This window comes from Aquarana catesbeiana, linkage group LG06 (genome assembly GCF_042186555.1).
Source record: "Aquarana catesbeiana isolate 2022-GZ linkage group LG06, ASM4218655v1, whole genome shotgun sequence".
In the NCBI taxonomy this organism is placed as follows: Eukaryota; Metazoa; Chordata; class Amphibia; order Anura; family Ranidae; genus Aquarana; species Aquarana catesbeiana.
The window spans coordinates 279,085,563-279,100,354 of NC_133329.1; the positions used below are offsets into that span (position 1 = coordinate 279,085,563).

General features: G+C 41.7%; 1 protein-coding gene across 2 annotated transcripts in view; it reads right to left on the reverse strand.

Annotated features, from left to right (window-relative positions):
- The window catches only part of CREB1 (cAMP responsive element binding protein 1), a 126,282-nt gene that overhangs the window by 16,123 nt on the left and 95,367 nt on the right, over positions 1-14,792 (reverse strand). Inside the window, exons 2-5 of one of the 2 annotated variants that reach the window (XM_073633396.1) lie at positions 14,359-14,480; positions 6,751-6,897; positions 5,967-6,067; positions 1,155-1,297 (exon numbers count right to left, since the gene is read on the reverse strand). In XM_073633396.1, the coding sequence (XP_073489497.1) occupies positions 1,155-1,297; positions 5,967-6,067; positions 6,751-6,897; positions 14,359-14,472 (505 nt within the window). In that variant the 5' untranslated portion in view covers positions 14,473-14,480. The remainder of the gene's footprint in view (positions 1-1,154; positions 1,298-5,966; positions 6,068-6,750; positions 6,898-14,358; positions 14,481-14,792) is intronic. The other variant, XM_073633397.1, reaches the window with a different exon arrangement.

Genomic DNA, 14,792 nt, shown 5'->3' on the forward strand with positions numbered 1-14,792 from the left:
TAAATTTTACTGTAGCAAAGGCTTTAAAAACTAAAAGATTCGATCTTAAATAACAAAAACAAAAAGGAGACTCTCTGGAGTCAAAAGTACTTATATTGCTAATGTTTCTGCGGCATACGATAAATCGCAACATAGGAAACCAAATTTTAAAGAATTCCTAGAAAAGAAGAGTTAGCATATAAAAACATTCAGTAGCAAATTTTGCTTCATAACACTCAAGAATCTTAGCCATTAGAAGGTTATGTTGCTGTGAAATGCACTTCTATTGGGAAATGAGCTCTGGTCCAGATGAGTTTAGCCTTTTCGGTTATAGATCTTCTCTTTAGAAAATTAGCCCCACATATTACCTACATGAATTTTCTAGTCAGTATGACCACATTCCATTACTTGCACAAATCCCAGTTCTCTGAATCAGTAGTAAACTGACCAAAGAAAAAAAAATGTGGGTCCCCTGCAAGTTTATGCCATAATGTGCTAGTATGAACCACATACTAGCACATTATGACATACTTAGGCCGGCCATAGATGGTCTGAAACTCAGCGAGTTCAGGAAGGATTGGCTAAGATTCAAACCATGTATGGGCAGGCTGAATGTAGATTGTACATGCTAGCAACTATATTACTCTGCAATAAATCGCAGTAATTCACAGGCCGCTGCCGGGCGGAAAGGCCGTGTATACTCTAATGGAACACCTGTGCATCTCAAACACCCATGCAGGTGTACATGGCACTCACACAAAGCCTTTTTTTCCTCTTGAACATTTCTTTACAGTGTACACTGAGCTGTGTGTGTGTATACAATCACGGCATTTACCGGGTGCCAGGATTACTTAACTCTAGTGTATGCATTTCAGCCTATCAAGATGGTAGAAGATCCCAAACTAAGAAGCAAAAATGGGTATAAATATCAACATCGGCAAAGGAGCAAAACATGTTGCTTTGCTGACGTGGAGGCATTTGCGCACTTTAGTAAATTAGCACACATGTAAAAGGAAATTTTCTACTAGAAATAAAAGCGTCAGAATTCATGCTTCTATGAAATTCACCCTTAGGGTGTTCTAATGCGTAAAATGTTTGGATAGTTGCACTGCATGCTTAAAAAAAAAAAAAAAAAAAATTAAAACTGGACGGTAAGAAATCTGTACACTACATACTATACTGGCCACTGCTGGTTTGGTAGATGGGTGTTGGTACTGTTACTGTTGTGATGGCAGGAGCAGAATTCTCCTCTTCAGATTTTTCTTCTTCAATTCTTGGTACCCCAGGTGCATCTGAAGAAAGGTCATTTAAAATTTTCCTGTGAAGAAAAATTTAAATATTATCATCTATAACAGCTTCAACTCCTTTGGGAAGACTGTCCACAAGGTTTAGGAGTGTGTCTATGGGAATGTTCCATTCTTCCAGAAGCGCATTTGTGAAGACAGGCACTGATGTGGACGAGAAGGCTTGTGTCACTTTGTGCCACTTTGTATTCGTCTATCACATAAAATCCCAATAAAATGCATCTACATTTTTGGTTGTAACATGACAAAATGTGGAAAATTTCAAGGGGTATGAATATTTTTCCAAGGCATTGTAGATGTAGGTCATTACATAGCAGTAACAGCTAGGATTGTTTTAGCAATGTCCAAGCGACACGGCAGGAGGTGATTATGCCATTTCTGGGAGTTTTCCAGCTAGGCTTTGGGAAGTATGGAAATAGCCTACACCTATACCAAGGGCATTATTTAACCACTTCAGATCCGGGCCATTGCCAAATGACGGCAACAGCGCGGATCTACATTGTCGGGACTACGTCTATTGACGTTGTCCCGTGCACGAGCGTCCGGCGCGCCCCCTGCAGGGCGCGCGCGGTGATCAGCGAGTCTATGAGACTCGCCTGATCACAGATCAGAGTAAGGGGTCGGTCCCGACCCCTTACCACATGATCAGCTGTCAGCCAATGACAGCTGATCATGTGATATAAACAGAGCCGGTAATCGGCTATTTTTCCTCCTCGCGCTGACAGCGTGAGGGAAAAAAAAAAACCCCATCACCGGCGGCCGTGATCGGGACATCAGTCCCGATCACGGCGATCTTCTGTGACACAGCAATAGGCAGCAGTGCCGCCTACCAGTGCCCACCAGCATCACCCATCAGTGCCATCAATCAGTGCCACCCAGTGCCCACAGTGCCACCCATCAGTGCCCACAGTGCCACCCATCAGTGCCCACAGTGCCACCCATCAGTGCCCACAGTGCCACCCATCAGCGCCCACATCAGTGCAACAACAGTGCTGCACATCAGTGCCACCTATCAGTGCCCATCAGTGTCACCTACCAGTGCCCATCAGTGCCGCCCATCAGTGGTACCTATCATTGCCACCTATCCGTGTCACCCATCATTGCCACCTATCCGTGTCACCCATCATTGCCACCTATCCGTGTCACCCATCATTGCCACCTATCCGTGTCACCCATCATTGCCACCTATCATTGCCACCTATCATTGCCACCTATCCGTGTCACCCATCATTGCCACCTATCCGTGTCACCCATCATTGCCACCTATCCGTGTCACCCATCAGTGCCACCTATCCGTGTCACCCATCAGTGCCGCCTTATCTGTGCCCATCAGTGCCGCCTTATCTGTGCCCATCAGTGCCGCCTTATCTGTGCCCATCAGTGCCGCCTTATCTGTGCCCATCAGTGCCGCCTTATCTGTGCCCATCAGTGCCGCCTTATCTGTGCCCATCAGTGCCGCCTTATCTGTGCCCATCAGTGCCGCCTTATCTGTGCCCATCAGTGCCGCCTTATCTGTGCCCATCAGTGCCGCCTTATCTGTGCCCATCAGTGCCGCCTTATCTGTGCCCATCAGTGCCGCCTTATCTGTGCCCATCAGTGCCGCCTTATCTGTGCCCATCAGTGCCGCCTTATCTGTGCCCATCAGTGCCGCCTTATCTGTGCCCATCAGTGCCGCCTTATCTGTGCCCATCAGTGCCGCCTTATCTGTGCCCATCAGTGCCGCCTTATCTGTGCCCATCAGTGCCGCCTTATCTGTGCCCATCAGTGTCGCCTTATCTGTGCCCATCAGTGCCGCCTTATCTGTGCCCATCAGTGCCGCCTTATCTGTGCCCATCAGTGCCGCCTTATCTGTCCCCATCAGTGCCGCCTTATCTGTCCCCATCAGTGCCGCCTTATCTGTCCCCATCAGTGCCGCCTTATCTGTCCCCATCAGTGCCGCCTTATCTGTCCCCATCAGTGCCGCCTTATCTGTCCCCATCAGTGCCGCCTTATCTGTCCCCATCAGTGCCGCCTTATCTGTCCCCATCAGTGCCGCCTTATCTGTCCCCATCAGTGCCGCCTTATCTGTCCCCATCAGTGCCGCCTTATCTGTCCCCATCAGTGCCGCCTTATCTGTCCCCATCAGTGCCGCCTTATCTGTCCCCATCAGTGCCGCCTTATCTGTTCCCATCAGTGCCACCTTATCTGTCCCCATCAGTGCCGCCTTATCTGTCCCCATTAGTGCCGCCTTAACTGTGCCTATCCGTGCCCATCAGTGCAGCCTATCAGTGCCCACCAGTGCCGCCTCATCAGCGCATATCAATGAAGGAGAAAAATTACCTGTTTGCAAAATTTTATAACAAACTATTAAACATGATTTTTTTTTTTTTTTTAATTTCCATCTTTTTTTGTTTGTTTAGCAAAAAATAAAAACCCCAGCTGTGATTAAATACCACCAAAAGAAAGCTCTATTTGTGGGAAAAAAAAATGATAAAAATTTCATTTGGGTACAGTGTTGTATGACCGCGCAATTGTCATTCAAAGTGCGTCAGCGCTGAAAGCTGAAAATTGGTCTGGGCAGGAGGGGGGTTTAAGTGCCCAGTAAGCAAGTGGTTAACTTTGTCAAATTGCAGTTTGCTTTTATCTACAGTTTTCCCTTACCTTTAATGTCAATGTTGGTAAAGGTGAACTAACCCGTATAATCTTGCTGCAGAAACAGACTCCATTGCCAAGGAAAAATTACACCACACGTGCCTGGCCAACAACCAGTTGGGGAGCAGCGCTGTCATTCGGCAAGCGTCAAGTACAGTCATTGATATCTCTGTTGTAAGTGTATATTTTAGCTTAAAACCCCGTTTTTGCATAATATGCGATGAGCTCTTTTTTTGTGTTCCCTTATCCTGTACACACACCTGAGTGAAGCACAGAGATCATCGTGAGACAAGCTGTGCTGGGACCCTGTGGAGTACACTTTCAGTGTGGAGCCAGAGTCCAGAGTGAGAGTTGTTGGGACGCTGAGCCTGGAGCTGTTGGATCCATCCATCACCTCATGCCTTAGATGATCTCTTATAATATAGAGATCATCGGAAGAGGCCAATTTAATTTTCATTTGGAATGTTATACTTTATTATCACTGGGAACAGTGGATAGCACAACCAGTTGGTGGAATACTAATGGAATCATTTTTGATACACATGGACACTTGTTTATTGAACTTTGTTGTTCGCTATATTTTTTGATAAGAGTTTTTTCTTTGTTTATGAGACAGTGCAACCTTTTACATTTTCACATTTTTTGTCAGGTACATTCATGTTCAATGGGTTTATTTACGCGGTTCAGTGACCGACTTTCATCGTGACTGACAGTAGACTTACATTGAGGGACAAGTTTTTTTTTGTTCGTTTAGGACTTGGCATGTGTTTTTATTAACTATTAACTTTTTTGCTGCACGAGTAGAGATACTACGTACACCCCGTACTCATTCATATAGGAGGGGGCCATAATTTGCCCCCCCTCCCCCCTTCTTAAAGCGGGGTTCCACTCAAATTTTTAACTTAATCTTACCCCCTTCAGTTAATTGCATAGATGTTCAAATGCCGCACGAAAATTTTTTTTATTGCTGTAATTACCTTTATATTGTACTTTATTGTGGCACTTCCTGTCCCATGGGAGTAGGCATGTTTATTGCCTTTCCCCGGCGCCGCACTGTCTCCTGGGAGCTTAGTGTCAGGCTTCCCAAGATTCAGTGCGGGAACAAGCTGTGAATGAACAGCATTCACCGCATCCAGGAAATCAATGCTTGTGGGCTTCACATGCCCACAAGCAAGATGGAAACAGCCAGCATCACATTTTTAAAGTTATTCTTCAGTACGAAAACAGACAGAGGCGGAAATATTACACCCAAACTGAGTATTATTTTGGGATTAGCAAAGTGTCTCAATGACCTAAAAAAAAAAAAAAAAAAGATTGGTCACCGGACTCCCACTTTAAATGGAGCTTCTAGATTCCAATAAGCTGGCCCCACAACCAACGGGTTTTAGGGAAGAGGCTGTTGTCCCTAACAACATGGGGTCAATGTGCTTTGTTTTTTTCTTTTTTTGGCATGGGGTCCCCCTTAAAATTCATACCAGACCGAAAGGGCCTGGTACGTATCACACTTTTTTTTCCCCAATCCCAGCTCTCTTGTTCGCATTCTGAGAAGGAATGACTCATTGTTAGGAAGATGGCTGGTTCTGGCTCCTTAACAACCGATGACCAATTCCTGCCACCCAACAGCAGGGATGAGTCTTTGGTTGTTAGGATGCCAGCGGGTCCTGGCTCCTAACAACCAGCACAAATCGCATTGTAAAACGGATGAAAAAAGCATACAGATGCGATTTTGAGGTGTCTATTGAAGTCCATAGATCACAAAAAAAAAAAAAAAAAAAAAAAAAATCGCACTGCATCGCACCAAACTCACACAGGACCACCCTATTCAAAGTCCGATCGCAGTTCCACTGCATGTAAGTGAAGGGGCTCCATAGAAAGTGATGTTATCACACTTGTCCTGCGATTCGATGTGATCCAACTCGCATTAGAAATCGCATCAGCATGAACCAGGGTTTCATCAGATTTTGAGTTACTACATCAGGTAGCAAAGAAATATGGACAGAGTGAACACAAATTAGGTGCACGGCTACTGTTTACTGAAGCTTTAAAGCCTACCTGTATGACGGCCGTCTTGACAAAATTTCTCTGCGTTTCTGTGAGTCTGTAACACTATCAACCGATTCCTGGGAGTCTTCACTCTCTGCAATGGTGGATATCTGACAAAAACAAAGCACATTACTAGTCCATTTTTTTTTTTAATAATATACTTCTTATAATAAAAATACTAGGAAAGGCAATAAACTTAACATTAAAAAAAAGGAACCTCAAAAGCTGAACTTTAGGAATTCATGCACTTTTGTAAAATGTACAGGACTACATTTGGGTTAAGTTCAACAAGGTGCATGCCACCTCATGGACTTTTCTCTCTAGAATTTGCAATTTACATTTTTATGGAATGCTTGGGGAATAACTATTGCTATACTTCTGTTGCTCCAATGCTGGACCATCTGGTCTCAGCAGCTTCTGTAGCTGCAGAGTCGTGTGCAGCCACTCTGCCTTTTGTTACATTTCTCTACTGTTGTCTGGCTCTGAGTTTTATTGAAGAAAAACCAAGCTCCACTAAAGAATTGTAGAACAGCTTTCATTTTTACACTGTAGATTTCTACCACGTACTCAGTAAGAACAAATGTACACTTTCAATATGAAAATTGTGTACATTTTATTAAAGGGCTAAAGCAAAAATGCAAACGATATGACGCAAAAGCCAGGACAACAAAATTCAATAAATACATAAACCTGTAGCCCAGAGTGCAAACAGGGAAACTCCACATTGTTTAACAACATTAAATTAATATACTAAATTGTAACACACTAAATATGGATTATTAAAGTGACTTACTTGTACTGTCTGCACTTGTGGGGACTGGATGACAGATGGCTGTGCAGCTTGAATAACTCCATGTACTTGAACTGTCTGTCCATTAGGAAGTTGAACCAAAGTCACTGTGGGGGGCGAGGATGTTGCATGTGCAGCTGCCATGGAAACCTTAGGGCAGAAGAAAAAAAAAAAAACTTATAACTAGAAATTACAGCATCATTCTTTTAATAGGGTCATTTTCATTGAATTTCCATTCTCAGATTTTTTTCTGAGTATGTGCATGCCGAGTTCTGACTGAATGTTTTATTAACGTGAATTTTCACAGATTAGACAACTCATTAGACAACAAACATTCAAAGCAAAATTGTATTAAAAAAAAAATATATAATATAATATATATCAATCATACTCACCTAGATGGCTACATGCTGCAGCTGTCCCCTGTTGGCTGTATACTGATCAAAGACTGCTGATCACTCAGTTCTTGAGCCAGCTCAGAGCACAGAGCGGTGTCTGTCAATCAACATTCTGTGCTCTGCCCCTCCAGCACTAACTGGACTGGACCCCTCCCATTGCCAGGGCAAAATCCACAATCTTTGAATGAATCAAAAATCTTCCCCCCACTAACATCTGAGCAAATCAGGAACAGTTGTTGCTGCTGCTGACAGAATTTCCAAAAAAATTGACATATCTGCTCTTTGTGCACCAATACAAATCACAAAGTATCCTGGAAGTAGATCTCACATGGTCAACAAGTGATGATGTCACAGTGCAAATAGATTTTTATTGGCTCCAGTAAAACAAACATAAAAATGTGCAATTATGTTCCACAAAACGCATTTAAAAAAGAAACAAAAAACATGAGGGTGGAAATGGACAAATGTGCACCTAGTCTTAGAGATACCTCTCTAGGACAGCTATTTGGCCACTTGACCTACAGAAGGTTTACCCCCTTAATTTTTTTTTCTATTCAGCACTGTGCTACTTTAACCAGCAATTGCTCGGTCATGCAAAACTGTACCCAAATAAAAATTTATATCTTTTTTTTCACACAAATAGAACTTTTTTTTGGTGGTATTTAATCACCACTGTTTTTTTTTTAGCTATATAAACAAAAAAATACCATTTTTTAAAGACGACTTCATTATAAAACTTTGCAAACAAATAATCTTCCATGAATTTAGGCCAAAAGGTAGTCTGCTACATCTCTTTGGTAAAAACAAAACACACCTCAGTGCATATTATTTAGTATTTGTGAAAGGTAGAGTCTACAAACTATGATATAAATATTTTAAAATTGATCAGTCCTGATGTATTGATGACATATCATTTCTTGAGACCCTAAAATGCCAGGACCCTACAAACACCCCCAATTGACCCCTTTTTGCAAAGTCGATAGTCCAACGCATTTAATAAGACGCATGGTAATTTTTTTGAAGTAATAGTAAGTTTTTTTTTAAAGATTTAGAAATTAAATATTTTTTTTTACTCAACTTTTTTCAGACAGGACATCTCTCAGAAGGAAAAAAAAAAAAATGAAAGTATTTCTTACAAACTTTGAAACCAAGGGGCCTCAATGTCGTTGTTGATATTTGTTGCTTTACCAGTGATCTTTGAAACCATTTTTAATGATTTTTTGGATTGGATTTCCAGAGTATTAGTAAGGATTAGCTCTGTTTCTATTTTATTCATTTTTTTATTTTCATTATATCAGATTTTAATTGATCTTATTTATGAGCATGCCATACAATTTGGTTGAATATGAATTTCAGGTATCATACATGCATACATACATACACACACACACACATCGCATCACACAAAAATGAGTACACTCCTCACATTTTTGTAAATATTTTATTATGTCTTTTCATGTGACAACACTGCAGTGAGTGTACAGCTTGTATAACAGTGTAAATTTGCTGTCCCCTCAAAATAACTCAACACACAGCCATTAATGTCTAAACCACTGGCAACAAAAGTGAGTCCTCCCTAAGGGAAAATGTCCAAATTGGGACCAAAGTGTCAATATTTTGTGTGGCCACCATTATTTTCCAGCACTGTCTTAACCCTCCTGGGCCTGGAGTTCACCAGAGCTTCACAGGTTGCCACTGGAGTCCTCTTCTACTCCTCCATGATGACATCACGGAGCTGGTGGATGTTAGAGACCTTGCGCTCCTCCACCTTCCATTTGAGGATGCCCTACAGATGCTCAATAGGGTTTAGGTCTGGAGACATGCTTGGTCAGTCCATCACCTTTACCCTCAGCTTCTTTAGCAAAGCAGTGGTCATCTTGGAGGTGTGTTTGGGGTCGTTATGTTGGAATACTGCCCTGCAGCCCAGTCTCTGAAGGGAGGGGATCATGCTCTGCTTCAGTATGTCACAGTACATGCTGGCATTCATGGTCATGCAAAAAGCTCTGAGGAAGCTAGTGTCTGATTGGCTAGCGAAACACGTCAGCACGTCGATTGGGGGACCGCTAGCTCGTAGCACGAGCGAAGTCCCTGAGACAGAGTTTGTACGGAGGCTGGACACTTAGCGCGCAAAAGGAATTCCCTATACCAATTTAACAGCACCTGTATGCGCAGTGAAAATACCGCTTCAATAGCACTTGTATGTGCAGTGAAAATACTCCTGGCAACTGAACCCGGCATCTACTGAGCGCGGCTCGATCCGGACTGATGGGTGGAGGAACAGGAAAGTGGCTGACACAGAGGACGTGGTGAGAGTGTCTTTGACCTTATCTATAATACAACTGTGACGCCTTACTCCTTTGTTTCCTCACCATCCTTCTTGTTATGGAGATATGCATGCACTGCCCAGTGAATGAAGTGACTCTACGCTAAGCTGTTCCTTGCACATACCAATACCTACTGTTCATCTTCCGTGTCTCAGCTGGTGAAAACCGGCCAGTCACTAATTTGTACTGAAGGGATTTGTATATTCATCATTCCTTTTTTGGACTGTATACCAATTAACCCTGTACAAAACCATAGGACGGCCATGTATTGACCATTTCGCTCAACATCGCTAACACCCAATATAGCCACCTGATCGTAAAAGCTCAATTAGTAACCAGAAGCCGCTCTGGCCATGAAATAAAAGGTCTACCTATCAAGGACTATATCTCTACAAATGTCAATTACTGGAACGTTTTGTAGATTAGAGTGTGTGTATGAGTGTGTGATGCATGCGCAGCTGCGAGCTCCTTTTTTAAACATGACAATGTTGTCTTTTTAAATCTATTTGTGAGGTACACAATTGGTCTGTCTGGTGCATTAAATTGTTGTGTATGTTTTTTTAACTTAATAAAACATTAGATCAATTTTAGTGTCCTAATTGGCCCTCTTGGGAGAACTATTTTCTCTCATTTTTGGTGGATTCATGGTCATGCAGCCCCAGACCATGACACTCCCACCACCATGCTTGACTGTAGGCAAGACACACTTGTCTTTGTACTCCTCACATGGTTGCTGCCACACATGCTTGACACCATCTGAACCTAATAAGTTTATCTTGGTCTCATCAGACCACAAGACAAGGTTCCAGTAATCCATGTCCTTAGTCTGCTTGTCTTCAGCAAACTATTTGCGGCCTTTCGTCTGCATAATCTTTAGAAGAGCATTTCTTCTGGGACAACAGCCATGCAGACCAATTTGATGCAATGTGAGGCGTATGGTCTAATCACTGACAGGCTGACGTCTATTTCCCAAAGACAGCCTCTGGATATGACGCTGAGCATGTGCACTCAACTCCTTTGGTTGACCATGGCAAGGCTTGTTCTGAGTGCAACCTGTCCTGTTAAACCGCTGTATGGTCTTGGCCATTGTGCTTCAGCTCAGGTTCAGGGTCTTGCCAATCTTCTTATAGCCTAGGCACCCTTTATGTAGAGCAACAATTTTTTTTTCAGATCCTCAGAGAGTTCTTTGCCATGAGGTGACATGTTGGACTTCCAGTGACAAGTATGAGAGAGTGAGAGCGATAACACCAAATTTAACACACCTGAGACCTGAACCACTAATGAGTCACATGACACCGGGGAGGGAAAATGGCTAATTGGGCCCAATTTGGATATTTTCACTTAGGGGGTGTACTCACTTTTGATGCCAGCGGTTTAGACATTAATGGCTGTGTGTGGAGTTATTTTGATGGGACAGCAAATTTACACTGTTATACAAGCTGTACACTCACTACTTTACATTGTAGCAAAGTGTCATTTCTTCAGTGTTGTCACATGAAAAGATATAATAAAATATTTACAAAAATGTGAGGGGTGTACTCACTTTTGTGAGCTACTGTGTATATTAGTTTTTGGAAGATTGAATACTCCAATATATTTTATAGAATTTATTTTTATTATGTGTGTTAAATTGTATGGATAATGATAGGAGAAAGGTTATATTTTTCACTTAATAGGACTGGCGATACGATAAAAAGGTATGTATGTGTGTATATCGCTGATCAGCCGCCGCAGTTTTACTGTGGCAGAATGGCACGGCTGGGCGAAACGACGTTACCTTGCGTTGCTTCGCCTTTTGGCCACTAGAGGCGCGTACCCGCAGCGAGTGCCCGGCGGGCATCGCACCCGTGATCGCTTGTGCATTTACACACACAGATCCCGGTTCTTTCAGGGGAGTAGAGACAGATTGTGTGTTCATACTAAGTATGAACACCGATCTCTCAGTCCTCCTAGACAGTCCCATCCCCCTACAGTTAGAACCCACACTAAGGAACACAGTTGACCCCTTGATCGCCCCCTAGTGTTAACCCCGTCCCTGCCAGTGACATTTATACAGTAATCAGTGCATTTTTATAATCGTCAATGGTCCCAAAAATGTGTCAAAAGTGTCTAATTTGTCTGCTGCAATATCGCCGCCATTTCTAGTAAAAAAAAAAAAAAAAAAATATAATAAAAATGCCACAAATCTATCCCCTATTTTTTAGACGCTATAACTTTTTCGCAAACCAATCAATATACACGTATTGCGATTTTTTAAAACCAAAAATATGTAGAATACATACCGGCCTAAACTGAGGAAAAAATTAGTTTTTTTGATAAAAAATGTGGGATATTTATTATAGCAAAAATTTATAGTTTTTTTTTTTTTTAATGGTCGCTTTTCTTTTGTTTATAGCGCAAAAAATAAAAACCGCAGAGGCGATCAAATACCACCAAAAGAAAGCTCTATTTGTGGGTAAAAAAGGACGTCAATTTTGTTTGGGTACAACGACGCACGACCGCGCAATTGTCAGTTAAAACGATGCAGTGCCGTATCGCAAAAAATGGCCTGGCCATTGAACAGCCAAATCTTCCGAGGCTGAAATGGGTAATCCTATGCATATAATTTTTAATTATATATAATACATTTTTTTAAAAATTTTATATGATTGTGTTAAGTTGGTGTATCCTTTTTTTATCAGGGGTAGTTATATTTTAATGCAGAACACAGCTATGAGAGAGTCAATATACTTATTTAATTTAAGAATTGTTTGGTTTGATGTAACATGGCTTTAGGTGGTTTGATTATTACAGAAAGTGGATAGACACTGGTGATCACTGTAACTGCCATGTAGAGGGATCCATCCTGCAGGGATTGAGAGAGTTAAGGTTTGCAATTTTGTCTCTCCTGTGGAACACAACTGTCAGTGGTCTGAATGTGAGTGAAAGTGCTTTGACGCTGCCGATTACTGTGTATAGGGATCGGGATAAGGTGCATCCCCTTTGATGAAGTTAGAACAGACGAATCATGTAGGCCAAACTCGACGCTGGAAGTGAGTAGAAACTGTGTCCCCTAATTTTTGCTGTTTTTGTGAATTGGGAAGGATTGGAGTGGCTGGCGGACGGTGGCTTCTGTGCAAATCTTTCCCTACACATCTATATGCTAGATTCTAAACTTATGCTTAAACAGCTTTTGCGAGTACCTTGATTACTTGTGTCAAATAAACGTAGATGTTTAAGATACTACACAATGGGAGCCTGTTTTTTTTGTCCAATCTATTCTAGCTATAAAATCTAACTGCTGAATGGGGATAGGACCGCAGTGGAGGTCAAGTCTTGAAGAGGACTGCTCCTGTTTGGAAGATCTTTAGAATTAATACTAGATGTTTTTGCCTGATCTTGTAGCGAGATAGGCACGCACTTCCCGTAAGTGCGTTTTCCTGTATAAGTGGTGGGGGTCATTTTGGATCAAAGATATTTTTACACTTGGAAAAATCATATTGGTGATGAGAACTTTTTAGTCATCATACCGTTGGATTGCTTTTTTTGAACTTAATACATGAAAATAGTTTTACCAAAATTGCATTTCCAATGAATTATTTGGAGGATTGTATTTGATCAAAATATTTACAGAATAATTTATTGTGCACAAATTTTCACAAAGAACAATTTATATCATTAAGTCAGTGCCGTAATTCTCATTTTGTTATATCTCATCAGAGTAGTTCAGTGCCACCAAAGTGTCATTGTACTACTCTGGGGGGTTAAGGGATGTGTTTTTTTTTTTGTGTGATTGCTTGTTATAGTGATAATTACTGTAACAGCAATCGTTTAAACTGTCAGGAATAGCTTTCATTCATGACTCATTGTTTACTATTGTGATGCTGTGATTGGCCACAGCTTTCACATGGTACAGAGTGCTATGATTGGCCCAGGTACCATGTGATCATTGGTGACCACACACAGTAGTGTAAACTAGGGCTGCACTGATATTTTCTGCTGTAAATTATTGGCCAAAAATAAGGTTAATCAGCATTTTGCCAATAAAAAAAATAAAGTGCAGATAATGGCCACTTAAAAATGCATGTCATTTTGCCACGATTTTCATAGGTTATGTGACTCAAAAACTGCATCAAAATGCAAAACGGGTGTGTTTTTGCCAAGTTTTCAAGCACTGCAATAGGGAGGTGCGTTACACCACAACGGAAGAGCAACAGACCAGTGTAAAGACAGACATAGCATTTAAAGGGATGCATTTTTCTTGAGCTTTTCTTGCGCTTTTTTTTTTTTTTTTAACGCAAAATCGCTTCAAAAACAATTACAAATTTGAATAGAATACAATTATATATAAAAATATATATTTTTTTTTAAACTGTCCATTTCAGTTTTGGTTTTCAGCCAAGTGCATCCTGAATTTTCAGTTAAGAATTTTCATTATGGTGCACCACTAAACAATGATGTCATGAATGGATTCCAGCATATGTGGGAATGCAGCCTAAAGCCTTGTACATACTACTAACCCACTGGGTTGAACGAAAAAAAACCCTGACAACTCAGGTTAGATCTGCTGTCCTAACAATCCGATGTTCGTACAGCGATCTCCCCTGCTGTGCTATTGTGTTCTGACGGGGACGTCCCCCACCAGAAGACTCTGGTCAACACTCTCTTCCATTGGCTGAGAGCACTGAAAGGGAGCCGGTCGGCAGACCTATTTCGGTCATGACCCTTCGACAGAAGCCGGCTGAACGACCAACTTCTGTCAGACTGGCTGCCGTACACATGGGCCAAATGACGGCTGGTTTGTATTAAACCGGCCAATGCCGCCCGACATTCAGCCCATGTGTACTAGGCTTAACTGTGATAGCCAGAGCTGTAAAGGCATATCAGTGTCTTCACTGCACATTTTATACCTGTGCTAGTGTTGCAATCTGTGGTTGGGTCTGTATGGTCATCTGTTGGGCTTCTGCTTCCGTAACAGCCGCATCTCCACTCTGCTGAGTCTCTGCACCAGATTCCATGGTCATTTAGCAACCTAAAAACAACGTATTCTTTATCAGAAGTTAACATAATTCAAAACGCAATACAATTCTTTAATAATACAGTTAATTACACAATTTTCACAGGTGATTAAGGGTATATTCACACTTTGTCATTCTATTGTGTTGCAACATATGCTAATGAGCATTTTGTCACACATGAATGTGCAATGCGTTAAGATTGCCCATTCATTTTTCATGAGCCATCAACACACAACACAAAAAAAAAACCCCACATGTGCCACTTTTCTATTGCAGTGCTCCACAGCACACAAATGTAGTGCATTACCATGCGTTGTGGTGTGCTG